The 21184-nt window shown below is 35.8% G+C and overlaps 1 protein-coding gene across 2 annotated transcripts; it reads right to left on the bottom strand.

Moving 5' to 3' along the window:
- Positions 1-4143: 4143 nt before the first annotated feature.
- LOC145580058 (uncharacterized) lies at positions 4144-15701 on the bottom strand. 2 transcript variants are annotated; one of them, XM_081637381.1, is made up of 13 exons: positions 15081-15701; positions 14070-14168; positions 11582-13981; positions 11364-11498; positions 11070-11198; positions 10849-10965; positions 9633-9734; positions 9437-9544; positions 8975-9346; positions 8493-8786; positions 7185-7571; positions 6853-7090; positions 4144-5155 (listed from the first exon to the last, which is right to left on the bottom strand). In XM_081637381.1, exons 1-13 carry the CDS (start codon positions 15160-15162, stop codon positions 4471-4473), a joined length of 5148 nt encoding a protein of 1715 aa, XP_081493507.1. In that variant the 5' UTR covers positions 15163-15701; the 3' UTR covers positions 4144-4470. The 2 variants fall into 2 exon arrangements, with proteins under 2 accessions (XP_081493507.1, XP_081493506.1); XM_081637380.1 differs by having other exon boundaries at positions 6853-7096; positions 15081-15697.
- Between the last annotated feature and the right edge of the window lie 5483 nt (positions 15702-21184).

Raw genomic sequence — 21184 nt, 5'->3', positions numbered from 1 at the left:
TCTTCAAAACAAACAAGTAGCGCCGTTAACCAACCTAATACACACTCACACTTGCCAACTCACCAGGGCTTACTTAAAAACAATATTTAATTGCAAACCAATGCAGCTATTTACGGTTTCTGCCATTTGAGTTTCTTAAGGTTGAGGGCATGCACAAGCATTTCAGATAACCAATTTGGTTTTATGCCTGGGAGATCTACTATGGAGGCAATCCATTTGATAAGACAAATGATGGAGTTTTATAGGGTAAAGAAGAAAGATCTTCATATGGTCTTTATTGATTTAGAGAAGGCATATGACAAGGTGCCAAGAGAGATACTTTGGTGGGCAATGTTGAAGAAAGGTATCCCACGAAGGTATGTAGACCTAGTTAAGGATATGTATCGGGATGTGTCAACAAATGTGAGGACATGCGGAGGGTTGACAAAAGATTTCCCTATTACAATCGGATTGCATCAAGGGTCTGCATTAAGCCCTTTTCTTTTTGCAACGGTTCTAGATGAATTAACTAGACCAATTCAAGATGAGGTTCCATGGTGTATGCTGTTCGCAGATGATATCGTTTTGGTGGATGAGACTAAGGATGGGGTTAATGTCAAGTTGGAGCAATGGAGGCAAAGGTTGGAATCTAGAGGGTTTAAGCTAAGTTGGAGTAAGACTGAATATTTGGTATGTCGTTTTGGCACTCAGAGGGGGACAAGCAATGAAGTGGTGAGTTTGGATGGAAAGGATTTGACCATGAGTGAATGTTTTAAGTACCTAGGGTCGATCATCCAGAAGAATGGTGACATTGATCAAGACGTGACCCACAGGATTAAGTCAGGGTGGCTTAAATGGAGAGCGGCCACGGGAGTGTTATGCGACCGCAGCATTCCCTTAAAGTTGAAGGGAAAATTCTACAGGACTGCCATAAGACCAGTGTTGCTCTATGGTACAGAATGTTGGGCTTCTAAGAAAGAGCATATTAAAAAGATGGAGGTTACGGAAATGCGCATGTTAAGGTGGATGTGTGGAAACACTTTAAGAGATAGAATCAGAAATGAGGTTATTCGCAAGAAAGTAGGTGTGGCGGGCATTGTAGATAAATTAAGGGAAAATCGTCTGCGTTGGTTTGGACATGTAAGACGGAGACCCGAGGGTGCACCGGTGCGAAGAGTGGAAGAGTGGGACCATGGAGGGATTAAACGAGAAAGAGGGAGACCAAAGATGACTTGGTTGGAAGGAGTGAGGAAGGATATGAAGTGCATGGATTTACGTGAGGATGAAGTTTTGGATCGTAAGGGATGGAGGAGAAAGATTTATGTTGATGACTACACGGAATAATCAAATTTGGTTCATGTTAGCCGACCCCACTTTTGGGATTAAGGCTTTGATTGATTGATTGATTGATTGCCATTTGAGTTTCTTAAGGAGTTACTCATGATGAGTAACCTGGGCTCCCTCATTTTAAGCCATATTATATAATGTGGAGTACTAAAATTTAGGCCGGCAAGTTTAGATATAAAATCGGAGTTTAAATAAAAGTAGCATAATTAAACCCTTTACAAGTTAGTGAGCTACTTACAATATAATATAAATCACACAAATTAAAGTTTTTGTATTAGAGAAAAATGCCTAAGCTCATTCGTAGCACCAACTTAGCTGCTACTTTCTTAATTGCGTTGCTCGCATGATTTGTCCTCGATGCTGCTCTTGCGCAGGATTTTGGTAATGTTTAGTTGTTTACTTCTATATAACAGGGAATTTTTATTAGTATCGTAGTAATTTAGGTAATGTATATCAAGTTAAGTTTCACCAAGTGGAAAGGATATCACCTTTCATCAAATCAAAGTAAAATTCCTGCTACGGACAATTAGGGGTTGAGATTCCCTAACATTTCCTCTCATTCTCCCAAATTATTTTGCTTACTAACCCAGATCGAGTTGACCCATGAGGGATTTTGGGTCCTTCATCTTACCTACCTAAAAAATGGAACGTAGAAAAGTTACTTTCCATAAAACATGTGGATTTAGTTCAAGATCATTTCTTAGGAAACATAAGGAAAATACTTTCCATGAAATTAAAATTCCAATACGAATTTAATTCTCTTGTAAACCAAACCAGCATTGAAAATCTGATATAGTATACATTTTATATCCCGATCCTTAATCCCAAATCTTGAATTTTGAATTTCCGTTCTTCAATTAGGTTCGATCTGGTCTTGGATTAGTGAATGGCTCTCGTTGTAGAAAACAACTTTACATAACTAGGATGTGATACTTTATTTCTTATTGCTTCCTCTCGTGTTTTTGTTTTTGTTTTATTTTTTTTTTATAAGGACTTCCTCTAATTTTTTTTTAATTATTATTATAATACTTCCTCCGTTCTGTTAATATTGCAACAAGGAGGAAATTACGCATCCCGAAACACCTTTTATATGCTAAATATCTATAATTGTGTAAGAGTAAAAATTATAAAAAGTTGATATTGTGAAAGTATTTTATGAGACGAATCCAACAAGATCCCACTTGACTATATTTTGCTTAACGTATAACTCATATTATATGGTCAAACAAGAGTGATGAATAGTGCAAAAAGTCCATTGTTGCAATATTAATAGAACGGAGGAAGTATTTATTCTAGTAGTGTTTTAAAATTAGTTTGGAAAGGAAAAATAGATCGAATTAAATTGAAGAGAACTTTTCCGATGTTGGGGTTGAGAAATTTAAATTTTTGATATTCGGTTTGGTCCAAAACCTGTTAAAAGTCAGTCTTAAACAGGACAATTTTTTATTTTTTATAATTTTGGATATAAACCTTTATAGTTTTTATAATATGAGCTATTTTATGTTCAGTGTTCAAAATAACCATCAAATAATCATGCTATATATTTATAATAAAGATAGTTAAAAATATGGAGGAAAAAAAAAATCTAAAATCAATCCACACCAATTCGAGTTTGAAAGCAAAACCAATCTGATCTCTAGTCTTAAATTTTAAGTCTTCAACATGGTCCTATGTGATTTTTCCATAGTTTTCAATATAATATTATAATTAATACTACGTACATTTCAAGGTATTTGTATAACATTTATACAAATTACATAAATAAAAAGTTGAGATGAATTTTTTTTTTTTGTACTTTTGAAGAAAAGATGAATCTAATAAGATTTCACATAATTAATTTTAATTACTTATCATAAATTTGTAATTGTTGTACGCAGTGACAAGAGAGTTTTGCGATAGGTTGAGCCAGACATTGAAGGGCACATGCACAGATCATAAAGCATGTAGAAATGCATGCTTGGAAGAGGAAGGTCACGTTCAAGGTGGGGCTTGCGCCCAAACACCCTTAGCATATGATGAAGATGTTTTATTCAAATGCTTGAATGAAGGTCGTCCGAAAGAAGAATGTAATAAAATCGCTCGTCCCAATGACATGGATCTATGCGTCTGCTTTGTTCCATGTTCACCACTATTTTCGTAGTATCGTGCTTTTGTCCATTTTTTTTTTTTTTTTTTTTGTTTGCCTCATATTCCTTTTTTGGTGTCCTTTTGAGGTTCTATCTCATTATATATTTATATTGCTTGTTGTTACTCGTTTATTTTCAGCTTATGTGTTTTTCTTTTTTAATTTCAATTATTTTGACTTTTATATATATGTATATATATGTATATGTATATATATATATATGTATATTTTTACTTGTTCTAATTCTTTAGACTCTGGTATTATATGTATTGATGGGTTGATTGATATTTTCTATACAATAAATTTATTCCTTAATAGAGTTTTTCATTTTAGTTTGACAGCAAAAGTGCAAAACTATTGAAAAAATGTACTTTTGAATCTAAATATGTGTCCATGCACATTGCTAGACAAATCATTGTTAATTGATAACTCTGTATGCTAAATATATAGAAGAAAGATAAATGATATTGAACCTCCGCTTTACCCAGATGATGAAGATGGTAGAGCACTTTGCCAGGTACATATGCACCTGACCTTGAAAAAGTACACGAAGGTGCCCGACACCACCGTCGTGTACCCCTAAATAAGCAACCACCATAAAGAAAGTTGTCAATCTTGATGCTGAACGAGAGAGGAGGGAATTCCTTTTGGCAATTCCCTGTAGTAATACGTTTTATACGTAGAAACCATCGTTACATTGTAACAAATAATATATTTCATCTGAAACTGCCCCAAAAATCTACATTTAACATTGTTACAAAATCTTCTATACATTTCAATAAACAGATGAATGCCTTTACCTCAACACAAGATAATCAAACTAGTACTCATTCTTCTAATCTCCATCCTTAGGGTAAACTTATAAACAAGACCTCCAAATATGTCCTTGAACATTCATCCCACTTCCGTCTATCCGTATTCCGTAAGATATTAACATAAAAGAAAACAAAATGCCTAATTACCTTGAAAAAAAAAAAAAGAGAAGCAAGCACTAAACTAAAAAAGAAGTTTCTGAACATTCAGTGTGACCCTGCCCATAACCTATACATAATACCGTGCTCACTTGCACTTCCATTAGACAGCCTCATTTTCTGCCAAAAATTCCGGCCCCTTGTCGTCTTTAAAGGACCTGATGCAGAGTGTCTTCGAAAAGAATCTGATGTCTGCTTATTTGTCCTTGCTGATGCATTGAAATTTTCAGACATTGACATACCCTTCTCAACATCTAATGTAGATTGATAGTTTGGGAGAGATAATTGGGTTGGTAAATAATCAGGTGCCTCTGAAACTAGGCTTGCTTTATCATCGTAATCCACCGATAAGTTTTCATGGCTTCCATGTCTAGAGTTGCCATCTCTGGAGTCATCACACTCATCACATACTAGCTTCAATGCCTGAACAACCTCGCCCATAAAAGGACGGTGAGACACCTCAGATTGCACACACATTGAGGCAATAGCGGCAACTTTCGCCGCACTATCTAAAGATACATCAGACCCTAAAGAGGGGTCAAGAATCAATTCTATTCCTTCTTTAGTAGTGAGGAATGGCCTAGTCCAAGCAGCTAGGTTTTCTTGGCCAGGTGGTTGCGTCATATCTACTGGCTTTCTTCCAGTTAAAAGCTCGAGAAGAACAACTCCATAGCTGTAGACGTCACTCTTTACAAGAAGGTGTCCTGTCATAGCATACTCTGGAGCAACATACCTAAATAGAATTCAAGAGAATTAGGAAAAAACATGGAATATGAAATCCTAATTAGAGTAAAATGAAGCAAAATCTGCTTAGGAAAAAAGGACTATACTGTCATAATGTTTCCATTTAAAGATTATCCAAAATATATATATATATATATATATATATATATATATATATATATATATATATATATATATATATAATTATGAATGGGGTGTTCATGAGCAAAGCCAAGAATTTTAAAGAATTAGAAAACAAAAGGAACATTCAATCCTAGTTAGAGTACAATGAAACAAGATATTCAAAATAGTCATCATACGGAAATATTGAGTATAAATTAACATTAATTACACCGATCTGCGCATGATTATGTCATAAATTTCCAACTTAATTTCATTTTAGGAAGTATATTTAATGCTAATATATAGCCCTAAGGGTTACATATATCATTATGCAAGGAATCAATATTTGAGGGAGGGGCACATTAGTCATAGCCTATTAGTGTGTCTTGAGGAATAAGTTAGAGTTAGTTATGAGACTTTTTCTATAAATAGGCCTCATTAGGAGAAATAATGATCATCCAGAAAATTATTGTTAAGCTTGGCTTAGTTTTGGGAGAGCTACTCTTCCTCTCGAATGAAGAGTAATTGTATTGTTAGATTACATTGATCTTCAATACAAATATCCGTTATTTAGCTTAAATTTTGCTTAATCATCTTCTTAAACTCTCCCTAATCTTTCTGACCTGAGCTAATTCCTAGCACATTACCCTTTAAAAAAAGTTACAACTTTAATGTCATGAGTAGGTGGGTTAACATGCCGAGCTAGAGGTTGCTCAAATGCTCAGGATAGGCTAGCAACTCTTTTTTTCTAGTTCATCTTACCACATAATTTGATGAGTGCGAAAGTTATAACCTCTTTGTAGGTAAGCTAAATTAGTTGAAAAATATTTCTGAGACTTGTATTATTCACATGCTTCTTAAGTATCTGAACTCGTGATAGTTTAAGCCGAGCTACAATGACAGCTGAAACATGAATTTTATTGGAGAGGGAAGTGATAACAGAAATAAATTAAAGAGGGAAGAGATGTAGTAAGATGGCACTTCACAAGATTTATGTGCAAAATTAAGAGTTAAATATACATCTTCCTGTGGATTGGATACACGAAGTTCATATTTTTCTTTCTTGAGTTTAAATGTACAAGATTTCTAAAAAACTCTTGATAAAAGAAATTGAACATAAAAATCATGTATTTCTAATTCAAAGTAGATGCATATTCAATTCAAAAAAGATACACATGAATCCTCATTTTAACTTACTCATTTTAATTCCATTCTCACTTGATCCTAGCTAAAATTAAATTAAGGCCATTATGTTTTTCAGATCCCATGTATTTATACCTTTAAAATAAAATATTACTCCGTAATTTTTACTGGGATTAATAACTAAAAATTTCCAAATTATAGTTGATAACATGGATTTATCAGTGGCCGCACCATTCTCCCCAGTCCCAGAAATGAAAGACAAGTCATCACAAACAACCAGGAATCCATAGAATATAATCAAGCAAGCACCAGAATTGTGTATACTTTCTCCAACAAAAGAGGAAGCATTCACAGAAAACTCAATAGCTCAAATACAGTGAAACATTAAAACTAGCAAATTTCTCCAGATCATCATGCTAAAGACAAAGGAAATTTTCATACCCAAAAGTTCCCATAACACGTGTAGAGATGTGTTGATTATCTCCATCCATAGCAGAACGAGCCAAGCCAAAGTCTGAGACTTTTGGTGTGAAATCATTCTCCAACAAGATGTTGCTGGACTTAAAATCTCTATGAATGACTCGAGGACTGGAATCCTCATGCAAATAGGCAAGACCACGTGCAGCACCAAGTGCTATCTTCATCCGAGAAGCCCAATCAAGAGGAGCGGTTTCTTTATCTGTCCCTAATAGCACAAGAGCCAGCAGTTAGTCATGCTGTTTTAGTTTAAAAGAGAGGAAGGAGAAACAACAACAATAATATAACTTTACTACCATGTAGATGAGACTCAACACTGCCATTCGGAATAAGTTCATAAATTAAGCAACGTAAATGCTCATCGGTACAAATGCCAATTAACTTGACCAAATTCCTGTGATGAAGACGGCTAAGCATTTCGACTTCAGCCAAGAATTCCCGACCTCCCTGCTGATCATCTCTCTTGAGAACCTTTACAGCAACACTAGTTTCATCTTCCAGAACACCACCATATACAAGACCAAAACCGCCTTCCCCGACTATTCTTGAAGGACTGAAGCCATCTGTGGCCTTTTCTATCTCACTTGCACTGAAAGTCTTAGCTGATCCAGTGTATGCCGCAAGGTTAGATCCAATTGACAATGAAGAGCTTGGACCACTTCCAATTGAATTCCCTGTAGGCCCTGAAATATGAATAGTTCAGGTACCTATTAATCTTCAATTATATCTGATAATCAATAGTATCATTACAGTCCATATAATGATCAGAAAATATTTCATTAGTGTTTATCTAAATAAAAGTCACTCTGTGCTGATGCCAAAACTCCTAAAGTCTTAATTCCCCCTATGTCTATAACATTGCTGCCTCTTTTCATTCCATAGGAAGTGTGTGGTAGGGGCAGGAAAAAGAGGGGGGGGGGGGGGGTGGTTAGAGGAGCTCCATCACCACACAGTTGAACAGACCTTTTAGCCACACACACCTACATTTGTAGAAAGGCTTAATGACTGAATCATTTACACCTAATTTTGAAATGCGAATAAATTTCCTAATACAAAGCATAGAAAGAACAATTGAATTGCCCATTAGAAACTCTTTCCACTTCACAGAAATTGGACTCAAGTTAGTAAAAATTCCTGGAACCTAACTATGAATTCAATCATTGCCTTCATATCTCCTTTTTATTCCTTCTTTTGGCTGATTAGGAAATTGGCTACTTAAGTTTGCAGGAGTCATGGCAACACAACTCTGAGTACTCTCTTTTATATTTGTTATGCAATGCTTTTGAAAGATCAAGGAAACAACAAGATCAACATAATCGTACTCACTTAACTCACCTTTTTTCAAACTCTTTCAACTGATTATCATGTTATGTTCCTTTCTTTATATAATACGGTTCCTTATGACGAAGTGGGTCATTGCTTTTTCAGGGGTGTGAGTGGGAAATTTTTTTTTTTTTTTATTTCAGTCTTTTTTAAGAAAGCAGCAAGTATATTGAAGTATTAATTAAATATATAGGGCGGGGGGGGGGGGGGGGGGGGGGGGGTTAATCATTTTAAGTAATCTAGGAGGACTTAAGTGGGTGAAAGGATAACAAGGGTATCACCTGATGATCTTCCAAGTGAAGGTAGACCACGTGCAATTTGTGCTGGTTCAGGATCACGGTTCGTATGTCTGAATAGCAGAACCCAAGCTACAGAACAGCAGATCAATACACAAACAATTGCTGAAAAAATTATAGCAGCAATAACAATGCCACTAAGTCTTTTTTTATGCTTCTGCTTAGACACATCAACTCCCAGAGGATGCACACTATTCTGATTAGGGTCTCGAACAGAGTAAGGCATGCCATTAATGACCGCAATGTCAGCAGGAGCCATAGGTGGAGATGCAGGGAGACCTAAAATATCAAAGATGAAATCAACGATAAATTTTAAATAATGATCAATTTTTACGTTTTAGTGAAAGAAGTAAGAACAAAGGAACACTCTTTTCACCTGTCAAATATTTCACTTTGTCACCAGAAGAAATAAAAAAAGAAAAGAAGGAGAATCAAACAACCAGAGGCATTTAGCTATAGGGTAATACCTGGATAGCGTACGTACAGCACGTCATAATCACCAAATATGGACTTGTCTATGACGACCTGCTTGTGCCAGAACCTCTGAAATGTCAACAAGGCTGTAACATTGTCAAATTTTTCATCAAGGGGTACCAAGTCGACTAGGGCAATAGTTTTATCTGATTCCTGGCTTGCTGCATTGGCTCCCATTACGCGAACTTGACTTTGTTTCATAAATACCCCGGCTGCAATTTCCCTGGACAACTCTGATACCAAAGGGAAAAATGTATACAAAGGCACACTAAGGCGCAACCCAACTTGCATTGGCCAGACACAACCACAGGGTGATCCAGGAGGCGTATTTGTAAAAGGCTCGGGGCACGTAAGGTATGCGCAATCTACAATATAGTCAACCTGTGTTAGATTAATGCAGATAAAGAAAGAGATAAAGACAAGCATAACATAAAGAGGAGTGAGGGCTTATGGACCTGCATTGGGTGGTGGAGGCGGTAATGACCGAATTGGTGGTGCAAGTGGTCTCTTTGTTTTCCTTGTTGAAGACCCAGAAGGAGAAATTTTAGGAGAGAGAAGGGGAACTTGCAAGAAGAAAAAATGTTTAAAATAAATAAGCCATTTCTATACAGATACAGAATTAGAATGCATATCAACAAGTGTTTTACTTACTTCCAGAATTACCAGGCGAAGCCATCTGGAGGGGTGAAGACGCAGGAGTAATTTCAGGAATTCCTGGAGGAGATGGTAAAGGGGCCATAGCTGTTGGAGATCCTGAAATAAACAAACAGAAAACAAATGATATCATTGTCAAGCCATTGGCAATAATTTGGCATTCGTTTAGGAGCATTAGAAACCTAGGCTTTCAGCTTGAACATAAACCCCCCCAAAAAAAGAATTTACAACTCCATCTCAAAAGAAGAAAGATAGGATTAATTACTATGAATACATGAATTAACTAACTCAAACAACATTATGAATATGATTTCAAGCTAGTGGGAGGAGGAACAATGATTGAAGTAGGAAAATAAATTTTATTTATTCCTTACGTAAAGGTGATTATGTATCAATAGAGGTTGATGGAGAAGGCACCGAAAAATGAGATCCTTCACATGGTGCTAGTAAGGAGATAGTGAAGCATGAACAGTAGTGAAACTAGATGTCCTTGCGGATTTATGGATCAACGGAGCTTCTAACAGAAAAATTCCTGGAAATTACTCTAAAAATGTGATGTTCACTGAATTAGTTTTCAGTAAAATATTAGAGCGTGTCCAACTTGCCCTTTCCACTCTACTTGTTTACTTTCTCAACTGATTTTTCTTGTTTTGATTTTCACAAATGGCTTTGAATAAGAGTTCATATTAGCCAGCCCCAAATCCTTTTGGAATTAAAGCTATATTGTTTTGAGAGTGTGCTATCACCTAGATTATAGATGTGATACATGATTTTAAGATGCATTTACATACATAGCTAGGTTTATGAAGTTTTTAGTTCATCGTCTTATTGATTACATGCATAAATCTAGGGAATCTGATCCATCTAAGATCTGTGTATAAGTTAATATTCCATCAAATCCAGGAGAATTCAAGAAAAAATTGAGATAAGCATGTGAACAAGGAAACAATCATTTTACAGCAAGGTTATGTTCTAAAATCTACGCCACCCTAGGGTATTGCATCTCCAACGTTTTTACTCTTGTTTCAAGTTCATGTCTTACTATTTAAGCCCCTTAGCACAATACATCATTTACTCTTCATATCTAGTCACTTTCCCGCCCGCATTTAATACAAATTTACCACCTAAAGTTTTAGCCTCCTACACCTACAAGTATAAGAGAGCTAGAGACCCTCTAATGTCAACAGAAACAATGAATCAAACCAAACAGTACCAGTAACTGGAGAGTGATGTAGTGAATGATGAGATCTGTTGATTGCAGGAGGCACTCTGAATGAGAATGGGGCGGGAGCATTTGCACTGTGTCTCTCTAATTTGGGTTTTGACGGAGCTTTATCAAGGGATGATCCCACAAAACAAGGAACGGAAATTTTTTAGTCTAGCAGACAAGTTTCTTTAACACAAATAAGACAGATATCTTCATTATATTCTTACCATGATGTGGTGAAAACTTGTCCTCTGGTGATTGATCTGGTGCTCTACCTGGAGGTGTCGTTGGTGCAGACCTACCACTAACAGGGTTATTGCTTGGAGGTGGAGCAGATGATGGGGATGTATTTGGTTCTGTTAAACGAGTTCAAGCCAAACAGAAAGTTTGACACTGGGTTCAATGAGCCATATACAGGTAATGCATAGCAAATTATATGCAAACAAGATTGGTGGTACATCTATGTCAAATAATACTGGTAATATTAACTCCCTGGAAGACTGACAGAAAGACACAGGTACCTGAAAATTTTGGTCTCGAGATGGGAGCATGATTTGGTGCTTCTAACTGATGAGAACTCGGGGGAAGGGATCTTGGAGTAACTTCGGGGCCAGGTGGCACACCTTCTGGCAATGTTCTTGGAGAAGGTGATCGCTCTGAGATGTAGGTAGAATTCAGATTAATTGAATATAAAGAAGAAGTACAATGCAAGGATACACTTTCATATAAGTTGACATACCTGGAGAAGCTAGTGATGGTGGAGGAGCCATATCCGGTGTTTCTTTTCTTTGAGAAGAATGAGGGGGTGCGGCGGGAACAGTTTGTTGCCTTACTGGAGAAGGTGGAACAGAGGAATGTAATGGCTCTGAAGATGGAGGAGCAGATAAAGGTTGCGACGGGTTTGCAGGTGAAGCTGGAGACAGAGGAGTCAAGAAAGGGGATGGAGGAGAAGCATTTGGTGGAACTTCTCCCGGTACAATGGACGAACGTGGATGGGAGACGTGAGGTAACTCTAACGGTGGTGGTGCAGGAAAATCATAGGGAGGTGGTGAGGGATGAGGTGGTGCCAATTGAGGTAGTGGAGCTGATGCATGTGATGGCATAGCAGACGAATGGGGTTGAACAGCTGGGGGTGGTAAAGGTAAATCTGGTGGAGGCATCACAGAAGACGGTGGTACCGAAGCATTTGAGGGGAACGCAGATGTTGGAGGAGAGGCAGGTGGAGGGATCAATTGAGGAAGAGGAGAAGATGCAATAGGAGGGATCAGTTGAGGGGGAGGAGAAGATAGAATTGGTGGCACATGTTGAGGCGGAGGAGATAAAACATTTGATGGAAGAGGAGAAGGTGAAGCTAAAGTTGGTGGAGGGTCCAACGTAGGAGGCGCCATTGAAGGAGGAAGAGAAGCATTTGAAGGCACGGTAGTAGTTGGGGGAGGAGCATGTGGCAAGACCAACTGTGGTGGGGGAGACATCGTATATGGTGATACCAATTGTGAAGGGGGAGATGATTGATGAGGTGGCACGGGTTGAGGCAAAGGAGAAGATGTATTCGGCATGCTCAACTGAGGCGGAGGAGATGATGCATTTGGCATGCGTAACTGAGGTGGAGGAGACTGCGTATCTAAAGGATGTGGTGGCATCGTAGGGGGTAGCAAAGGTAAAATTGGCAATGCCTTTGGGGGAGGTGTCAAATTCAATCCTTGTGGTGGCTCTATAGGCAATGGGGGCTCAGGAAACGGTGGGTTTGCGGCCAGTGGAAGAGCCGGAATGTGAGAAGGTTTAGCAGCTCGTGGTGGTTGAGCTAATGCATGTGTCGGGGCCAAAACAGCAGGTGAAGTTGAGTTAGCTGGGGCCTCAGCAGCAGGAATGTGAGGTAATACTTCTGGTGGTTGAGCATAAGGCAGTTGAGGTATGACCACTGGAGGCTTTGCTGGTGAAGCATGTGGTGGTTCAGCAACAGGCAATGGGGGCTTAGCAACAAATGGAAGATCAGAACTCTGAGGAGGTTTTGCAACTAATGGCTGAGAAGAAGCATGTGATGGGGCCATAACAGTCGGGGTAGTTAAATTTACTGTGGTATCAGCAGGAATAGGAGGGGACTGCATGGTCAAAGTATGTTGCGAGAATTTTGGTGGTGGTGAGGGAAATGCTTGAGGTAACGCCTTTGGTGGTTCAGGACTTGGCAATTGAGGTAAGGTCCCAGGTGACTTTGCATGTGGTGTTTCTGCAACAGGTGACAGGGGCTTAAAATCTGTTGGCTTACTTTGAGGAGGCCTAGCATCTAGTGGCTGAGATGAAGCATGTGAAGGGGCCAATACAGTCGGTGGAGTTGATATAACTGGAGCGTCAGCTCTAGACATAGGAGGTGACTTCATGGTTGAATTCTGTTGTGAAACTTCCAGTGGTGGTGAAGGAGATGCTAGAGCCTCTGGTGGTTGAGAAGTTGGTTGTTGAGATATGGCCACCGGTGGCTTTGCTGCTAGTGGAATAGCCGACGCATGTGGTGGCCCTGCAGCTGGCAATGGGGGCTTAAGATCTAGGGGCTTTGCAACCTGTGGAACCAAAACAGAGGGTGATGTTGAAACAATTGGGGCCTCAGATGCCGGTATCGGAGGAATAGGAGGGGATTGCATGGTTGTATTATGTTGTGAAACTTCCAAATGTGGTGAAGGAGATGCTAATGGGAAAGGCTCTGGTGGTGGTACAGTACTTGGCACTTGAGGTATGGCTATTGGCGGCTTTGCAGTAAGCGGAACAGCTAAAGCATGTGGTGGCTGAACAGACGGTGTCATAATTGAATCATATGATGGCTCATCACTAGCAGGTTGTGTTGTATATTGTGGTGGTTTAGCAACTTGTAAAGATGGTGCCAAATCATTTGACTGCTCGGACACAGGTGGTGACGTGGATTCTTGTGTAGCCTTTGCAGATGGAAAAACTGAATAGCTTGGTGATTCCTCAGATGATGTTGGAGTGGAATCACGGGGAGTTTGTGTTGGCATAAGTTTTGAAAAGCCATGCTGTGATGGCAGTGTATTTGATTGTCTAGGTGACAGGAAGGGTGGTGGCCCTTGGATTAATTGATAAACTGGAGGCGAATTGATTGATGGAGATGAAATGGGAGGCTGAACGATCAATCCTAATTCATAGATAAACACAAACTCATTAGCTTGAAAATTTTGTTCTATAAAGCAGTAGCACATATGCTATTAGAATCAACAACTTACCATTTTGCAGTGGCTCTTGTTTAAGTATGGAATTAGGCACTTGTGCTTCTATGGAAGGAATTGGAGATGAAGACTTTAGGGACAAAGGTTCACCAAAACCTGCAGATTATTACGATCATAGAAGTCAAAATGGTATTCAGGTTTGCTAAATCATTCGGTTTCAAAATCACAATTATCCACCAGTGTGTATCTCACTGTTAGGCTGGTCATAATCAGGTTTGGATGTACAAAATCTTCTCCCTAACCAAATCAAAATAGTTGACAGACTACTTTCCACCAAAGTTCCAAGGATTGGAAAGATTACAAGAAAGTGCAACCTAAAACCATAAGAAAGATTGTGGTCACTAATTGCACCCTAAGGTTTACTAAGTTGTCATTAATTTTATCAGCATGCAATAACTGGCATGGAAGCTCATTTATCAACCACGTTACATTGGCCACTACTAAACAACATTGAGGCAGAAACCAGACTGCAGTCAAGTCATATTGCAGGCTAAAAAGGCCACGACATCCTCCGGTAAAGGGAGAAGCAGACAAAGTACGGCTCATCCAACAACCAGATGGCAACCGGGGTAATGTACAAGTAGAATCCAGCAAATGCTCAAACAACAAATTTCATGCATTAGAAGTTGGAATTAGTCCATACTTAAAAGCTTAATCTTACTTTAAAGGAAATTCGTATTCTAACAGAGAAGACTGATATATGAACATCAATCACTGTTACATGTGTCACCAACACAGGAATTTTGACAGCAGAAATTAGAATCAAACCAATGATCTTGTTCTCAACCCCCTAATTCTCCACCAATTTTACAATCTTCAGCATTTTGTATATTCAAAATCTCCCAAAAAATACAGCAAAATTTAATGAAAAAAATAACCCAAATCAATATTCAGAAAATGTGATAACCCAGATGAGATTATAGATAAAACTAACCAAATTAATCAAAAATTGAACAACAAAATCTCAAAAAGATTATAAAATAGCACATTGGAAATTAAATTTATTACCTGAAGATCCTGGAACAAGAATAGCAACAGCAATGATGAATAGATTCATCAATTGCCAAGTAACTTGAAGCGTCAACCCCATCCCATGAAGTAGTATAAAATTCAAATCTCTGAATTTTAACCTTTTTAATCATGGAAAATTAAACACACCCATAAACCAAGAACAAAAAAAAATTCACCAAATTTGTGAATTTTAAGCAAAATCACTTCTCACCCAGAAAATAGCAGTAATTTTTAAGCAATAAGAATATAATTTAATCTACAGAAACCCAAAAACCAAGCAATCTTTTCAGAATAAAAATTTAATTTAAAAAATCCCTCTTTTTTTCCCCACTTATTTCCTGCAAACTCTGAACACTAAAGCTGGCTAAAGCACAGAACTGCGGTTGCCATGAACCGTTTCTACTGTCAAGAGTTAAGAGAAATGCCAATAACTGACTAATTATTAATTAAATAATAAAAGAAGGTGTAGTTACATTTGTATTATACACTGTACTAGTTAATTAATTATGTTGATCTTCCCTAATTAGAGAGAGATTGATTCTAAGAGAGAGAAATGAGGGATACTGCCAAATATTAAAGTATACAAGTTGGTAATAATGGAATTTTATCAAGTGATTGTTTGACAACTAGTTTTCAATAAATATCCTTAATTATTTGTATGTTAAGATTAGAGGAAGATGATATTTTGAAGATTAATAATAATCTTGGAGTTCGAGAATAGTAATCACAAGTTATAATATGTTGAACGATACAGTTGTTAATGTACAAGGTAATATAGTAAGTCCTTTAAAATAGAGACATTGGAGTGAAGCAAGTATATCTGTATACGAAATAAGTTTTGCTTATGGTATACGTAATCAAATATTATCAAAGTATTCGGTACGTAAATAAAATACTTTTGTTTCAAATTGGATTACCCCTTTTTAAAATGTCTCGATTTATTACTCGTTTCATTCCTTTAATGAACAACTTTATTTTCTAATATGTTTTTAGTTTTCCTATTTCTAATACTTATGTCATTTAATGAAACAAATAAACTAAAACATCTATATTATTGTCCAAAAAAACAAAGGAAGTATTGTATAACTGTCGCATGGATGTAGTTGGTTAAAGTATGTCAAGTTGGTGAAAATGTAGTTTTATCGAGTGAATGTAAGGTAGTGATGGAAATCAGCCAAAAAAAGTTTGAAGAAAAACAATAAAAGAGGAAAGTGATAGTTTTTTATTGGGAGGCTGCTCATTACCATGGATTTGTTGGATAGTCAGCAACTTAAAAATAGTTATAAATATGTCATGTGTCTAAACAGGTATTGCCACGTCATCCTTCTTTATATCTAATCTTTCTCTAATTTGCCTTTTAAGACAAAACAAGTCCCTATGTGAGCATCACCATATTTTCAACTCCTATTTATTAACAATAATAACACTTTAAGGTTTTTATATATCTTACTCAACTTAATATAGCTGGTTTATGGAAATAAAGTCTAAGTAATTAAGCAAAAACAAATAAATTTCAGAAATAAAAGATTTGTTTAACAAACTATGGGTGTGTTCTATTCACCTGATTTTTACTTAGCTGAACTTATTTGAACTTATTTGATCTTATCTGAACTTTTTTGAACTTATTAGCCCTTATTAGAACATATCTTAGTTACCCCCTCCGTGTTTTAATAAGTGTTACATTTACCAAATCCGACTGTGTTTTAATAAGTTTTACACTTCCTTTTTTGGCAAAAAGCTACATTAAAATATTATATCTCTCTCCTCTCATGGTCCCCACCAAAATCCACTACTACTTTTTTTTTTATTATATCTTTCTTCTCACGCACATTCATTACTTTTTAATAAACTATTTACTTCACTTTTTTTTTTTTTACAATTTTTTAATACTCCAACTACCTCACTTACCTCTTATTCTATTTAAGTCAATTAAATTGCCTAAAACTATGTGCCGGCCAAACTATAACACTTAAAAAAAACATGGAGGGAGTATAAATTAGACTTGGTAGCCCTGATTAATCCTTATCACAACTTATCTGAACTTATCTAAACTTATTTTTTCTAAACTTATCTTATCTGAACTTATTAACCCTGAAATAAGTGGAAATAAGGTGAATAGAACAGAATCTAAGTTCATATAAAAAAAATAAAAAATAAAAATAAAAAAATAAATTAGCAAATGAATGATAAAAACAAGTAAACCAAAAAAATAAAAATAAATAAATAAAATACTAATAATTTTTTTTATTATTATTTTTTTTTTTAGGTTTAGGCTTTATTCTCTTTTTCACCATATTCTTATTACTCCGTACCTAACTATAGTATATTAGTTTTAGTACTTTTTTTTTTTTTGGCAAGGTAGTTTTAGGCCCTGTTCTCATCAGATTATTTTTAGTTCAGCTCCTAATTTCCTTCTCTCATAAAATATTCATTTCATTTCAGTTCACTTCAACTCTAATAAGTTCAGTTCAGTCAATGAGAACAATATTTATTCTTATCAAAATCATATTAGATTTAGTTTGCTTATTATCACACATCTTTAATTTCATATTTGTAAAAGGTATGACATAAGATAATATAATACCTATACTATTTCATTTTGTCAATAAATATACCTTTGACTATCAAATCTTTACATTATTAACTAAAAACTATACAATAATTAAATAAATAAATAAAATTGATATTATTAAACTACACATCCATTATTAAGGCAAATCTAATTAACAATGTCTCACATAACTTTATTTTTTGTATATACTAATAATGAGAATTTTAGGTCAAAGTTCTAGAGTTTGACATGCATTATAAATGTATAAATATGCACTATATTATTATTATATTATACAACTATGATGGAAGTATACACATTAGACCTGGCAATCTTGACCCAGATCCGAATGACCCGATCCATAACCCGAAATTGACCCGAAATCCGAAATTGACCCGACCCGACTCATACCCGACCGGAAAATGGAGTTGACCCGATCCTAACCCGACACCCAAACTAACCCGACCTAAAGTTGACCCGACCCGAAATTGACCCGAATTGTTTGATCCGAACAGACCCGATACCCGAAATTGACCCGAACAAACTCGATATTCAAAATGTCCTGAACTAAAATTACCTTATAATTGAAGTTAAAATGTCTTGTACCAAAAATAACTCAAATTGTTCATCTTTAATTGTAGATAAGCTCATAAACTGAATTGATAGTGTTTGTTATAACAATAACAAAATATAAAACAATCCGAACATGACTCGACCAGATTTTGACCTGACCCGAATATGACCCGAACATACTTGACCCGAAATTGACCCGACCCGAACATACCCGACCCGAAATTGACCTGACCCGATTCCTGACCCGGAGTTGACCCAAAACCCGAATCGACCCGACCCAACCCATACCCGACCCGAATGTTAGCTGATCCGAAAGGACCCGACTTGAAAGTGACCCGACCCAAATGGCCCATTTGCCAGGTCTAATATTACACATTGATAATGTATTTCTTTATTCATTAACTTAAAATCAAATCAAATAAAGTTCAATCAAGTTAGACAATTGAATCAAAGTATACTTCACATATGCCGAATGAGCTCATTTTATACGCATCTTTCATCGATCATAAAAAAAGACGTAATATTACAAAATGACTCCTCTACGGCTCTACATTGAGATGGAAATAATTGTCATCTCATATATATGGAGCTTTAATTTGAGTAAAAAGCAAATTAACAATGACGGGAGAATTAAAGGCAATTGAGGAGTCCAAAAAGGAGGACCAAATGAATATTTGATGGCTTTATAATCTTTACACTTATGCACAAAAAACAGAACATGAGGACATGGACATAATTGCTTTCAACTTGCGACCGTAGCTAAGACACCAAGGAATCAAGGATTTAATTGAACATAAATATGTGCCAACTCCTCCAACCATAAAATGCCCCAAAGTAGACTAATAAATAAATAAATACTAGTAGTCAAAATACATTTATTAACGATTATGGTTATATTAACTACGTAGTACTCACCCAATCACCCTCTATTTTGTACTAATTGTACGGAGTATTTTACGTATCAACATGACTAAATGTATCTCAATGCACAAATTTATATAATGAGCCATTGTTTTTTATAATCATTCCTTATATTCTTGTATTCCAATTAGAACAGCTACAATAGCTTAGTACGTAGGGACTATAAAACTTTACAACTATGTAAAATATGAATAATTTTTTTCCCTATATCGGGATTCATGTTAGATATAATGAATAAGGGTCACATACAATCACGCAAATAAGTTAAGGTGGAGAAAGATTGAGCTGAAGTTTTGATCGATCGATCGATGAGGTATGACAAAAGGGTGTGATTATTCTACTTTTTAAAACCATAGTTAAAGTGCCCTAAAACTTTGAGCTATACTCACTTTCAAATTTAGTATTTATTTATTTATTTGAAACAGTACTACACTTTCAATTAGAAAACTGCAACATAATGCGTGGTTGTTGTAGGCGGATGCACGATTAGCATGGTGCATCCTTTAAAAAACAAAAAAGCGGAAAGAACATTTAGTTAAAGTGAAAAGAACATGTTATAAAATTGTAAAGAACATTGTATAGAAATGTAAAGAATATTTAGTTAAAGTGAAAAGAACATGTTATAGAATGTTAAATAATGTTCTTTATCTTCATGTTCTTTGATTGTCAGTATAATGTACTTTTATTTGTGACATAATGTTAATTGTTTATTTTGAAATGTTCTTTGAATTTTGTCTTTAAATTATGGTAGTTGAATAAAAATAATGTTCATAGCTCATTACATTAAATTATCATTATAGGTGATCAAAAATTCGAGTCGGGCCAGGTCTTAACATAATATCTCGTGCCCAAACTCGGAAATTATAGCGGGCTTTTTTCGGGTCGGGTTTGGATTTTTAACTAAAAATGCATTTTTAGGCTTACCCAAAACCGCCTTATTTTCGGGTCGGATCGAGCCGGGCTAAAGTTGATCACCTCTAATTATCATGTTCTTTATTGATATTACGGATGTTCTTTAGATATATATAAAGAACATAAAGTTTGATATTTTTTTTACAAAATAGCTATATGTTCTTTACAAAACAACTATATATTCATTACAATACAACTATATGTAATGTTCTTTATAAAATAGCTAGATGTTCTTTATAAAATAATTGTATGTTCTTTACTGAACAATTAAATGTTCATTCCGCCTTTTTAAAAAGAAAACGGATGCACGGAGCATTGTGCATCCGCCTCCATGGAAAAAATTTCATCGACATCATTATAATTATTTTTTTAAAAAATCACTGAACTAAAATGAATAAAGGGAAAGAAATAAGTACTAGATGTATTTCATGCTATATGATTAGACATTTTCTACTCACTTTATATCAAACGGTTGCAAATAATACGATATGGAAGTATTATAATAAATTTTGTAAAGGTTGGGGACATGCTTAACACAAGGACGTTTTTAAAAACTCTTTGACCCTGAATGATGTGGTAGCAATAGTGCAATACTACATACATAATTACATATTACATAAAGTCTTAGAAAATCAACATGTGTTTGTTACTAAATCACATTAGCGGTATTTAATTGCTTCATGCGGTTTGAATGTCAATTAACTTATTGTCAAAATTATTTAATAATCTAACTTACGTATTTTAAAAAGAAATGCGAATGTTTTTACAGTAATCTTTTGAAAAGTGACTATCACATATTTTATACTTCCTCCGTTTCATAATATATGCAATATTTTTCAAAAATGAATGTTACACATTATCTGCAACAAACTAAAACTTTCCTTTTTTATGAAAATACCAACATACCCTTACTTAACTTCACTAGACAAATTAAATTATATGTTATTAACTAATTAACCTTAATTAATGGGTGTTGTTATTTGTCGCTCCCATTTTACCGGGTAACGCTCCCTTTTTTTCTTGAAATTCCAATCTTACCCTTGATATATAAATACGGTTTTTTCATTCCCGACCCACATTTCTCACTTCTTTACTTCTCTCTCTAACTCTCTTACTCTCAAACTCTCTTACTCTCTAACTCTCA

Source organism: Chenopodium album, chromosome 14, assembly GCF_948465745.1.
Source record: "Chenopodium album chromosome 14, dcCheAlbu1.1, whole genome shotgun sequence".
Classification (NCBI taxonomy): domain Eukaryota; kingdom Viridiplantae; phylum Streptophyta; class Magnoliopsida; order Caryophyllales; family Amaranthaceae; genus Chenopodium; species Chenopodium album.
Note: the sequence above shows the minus strand (reverse complement) of the source record. Positions and strands in the feature narration are given on the sequence as shown.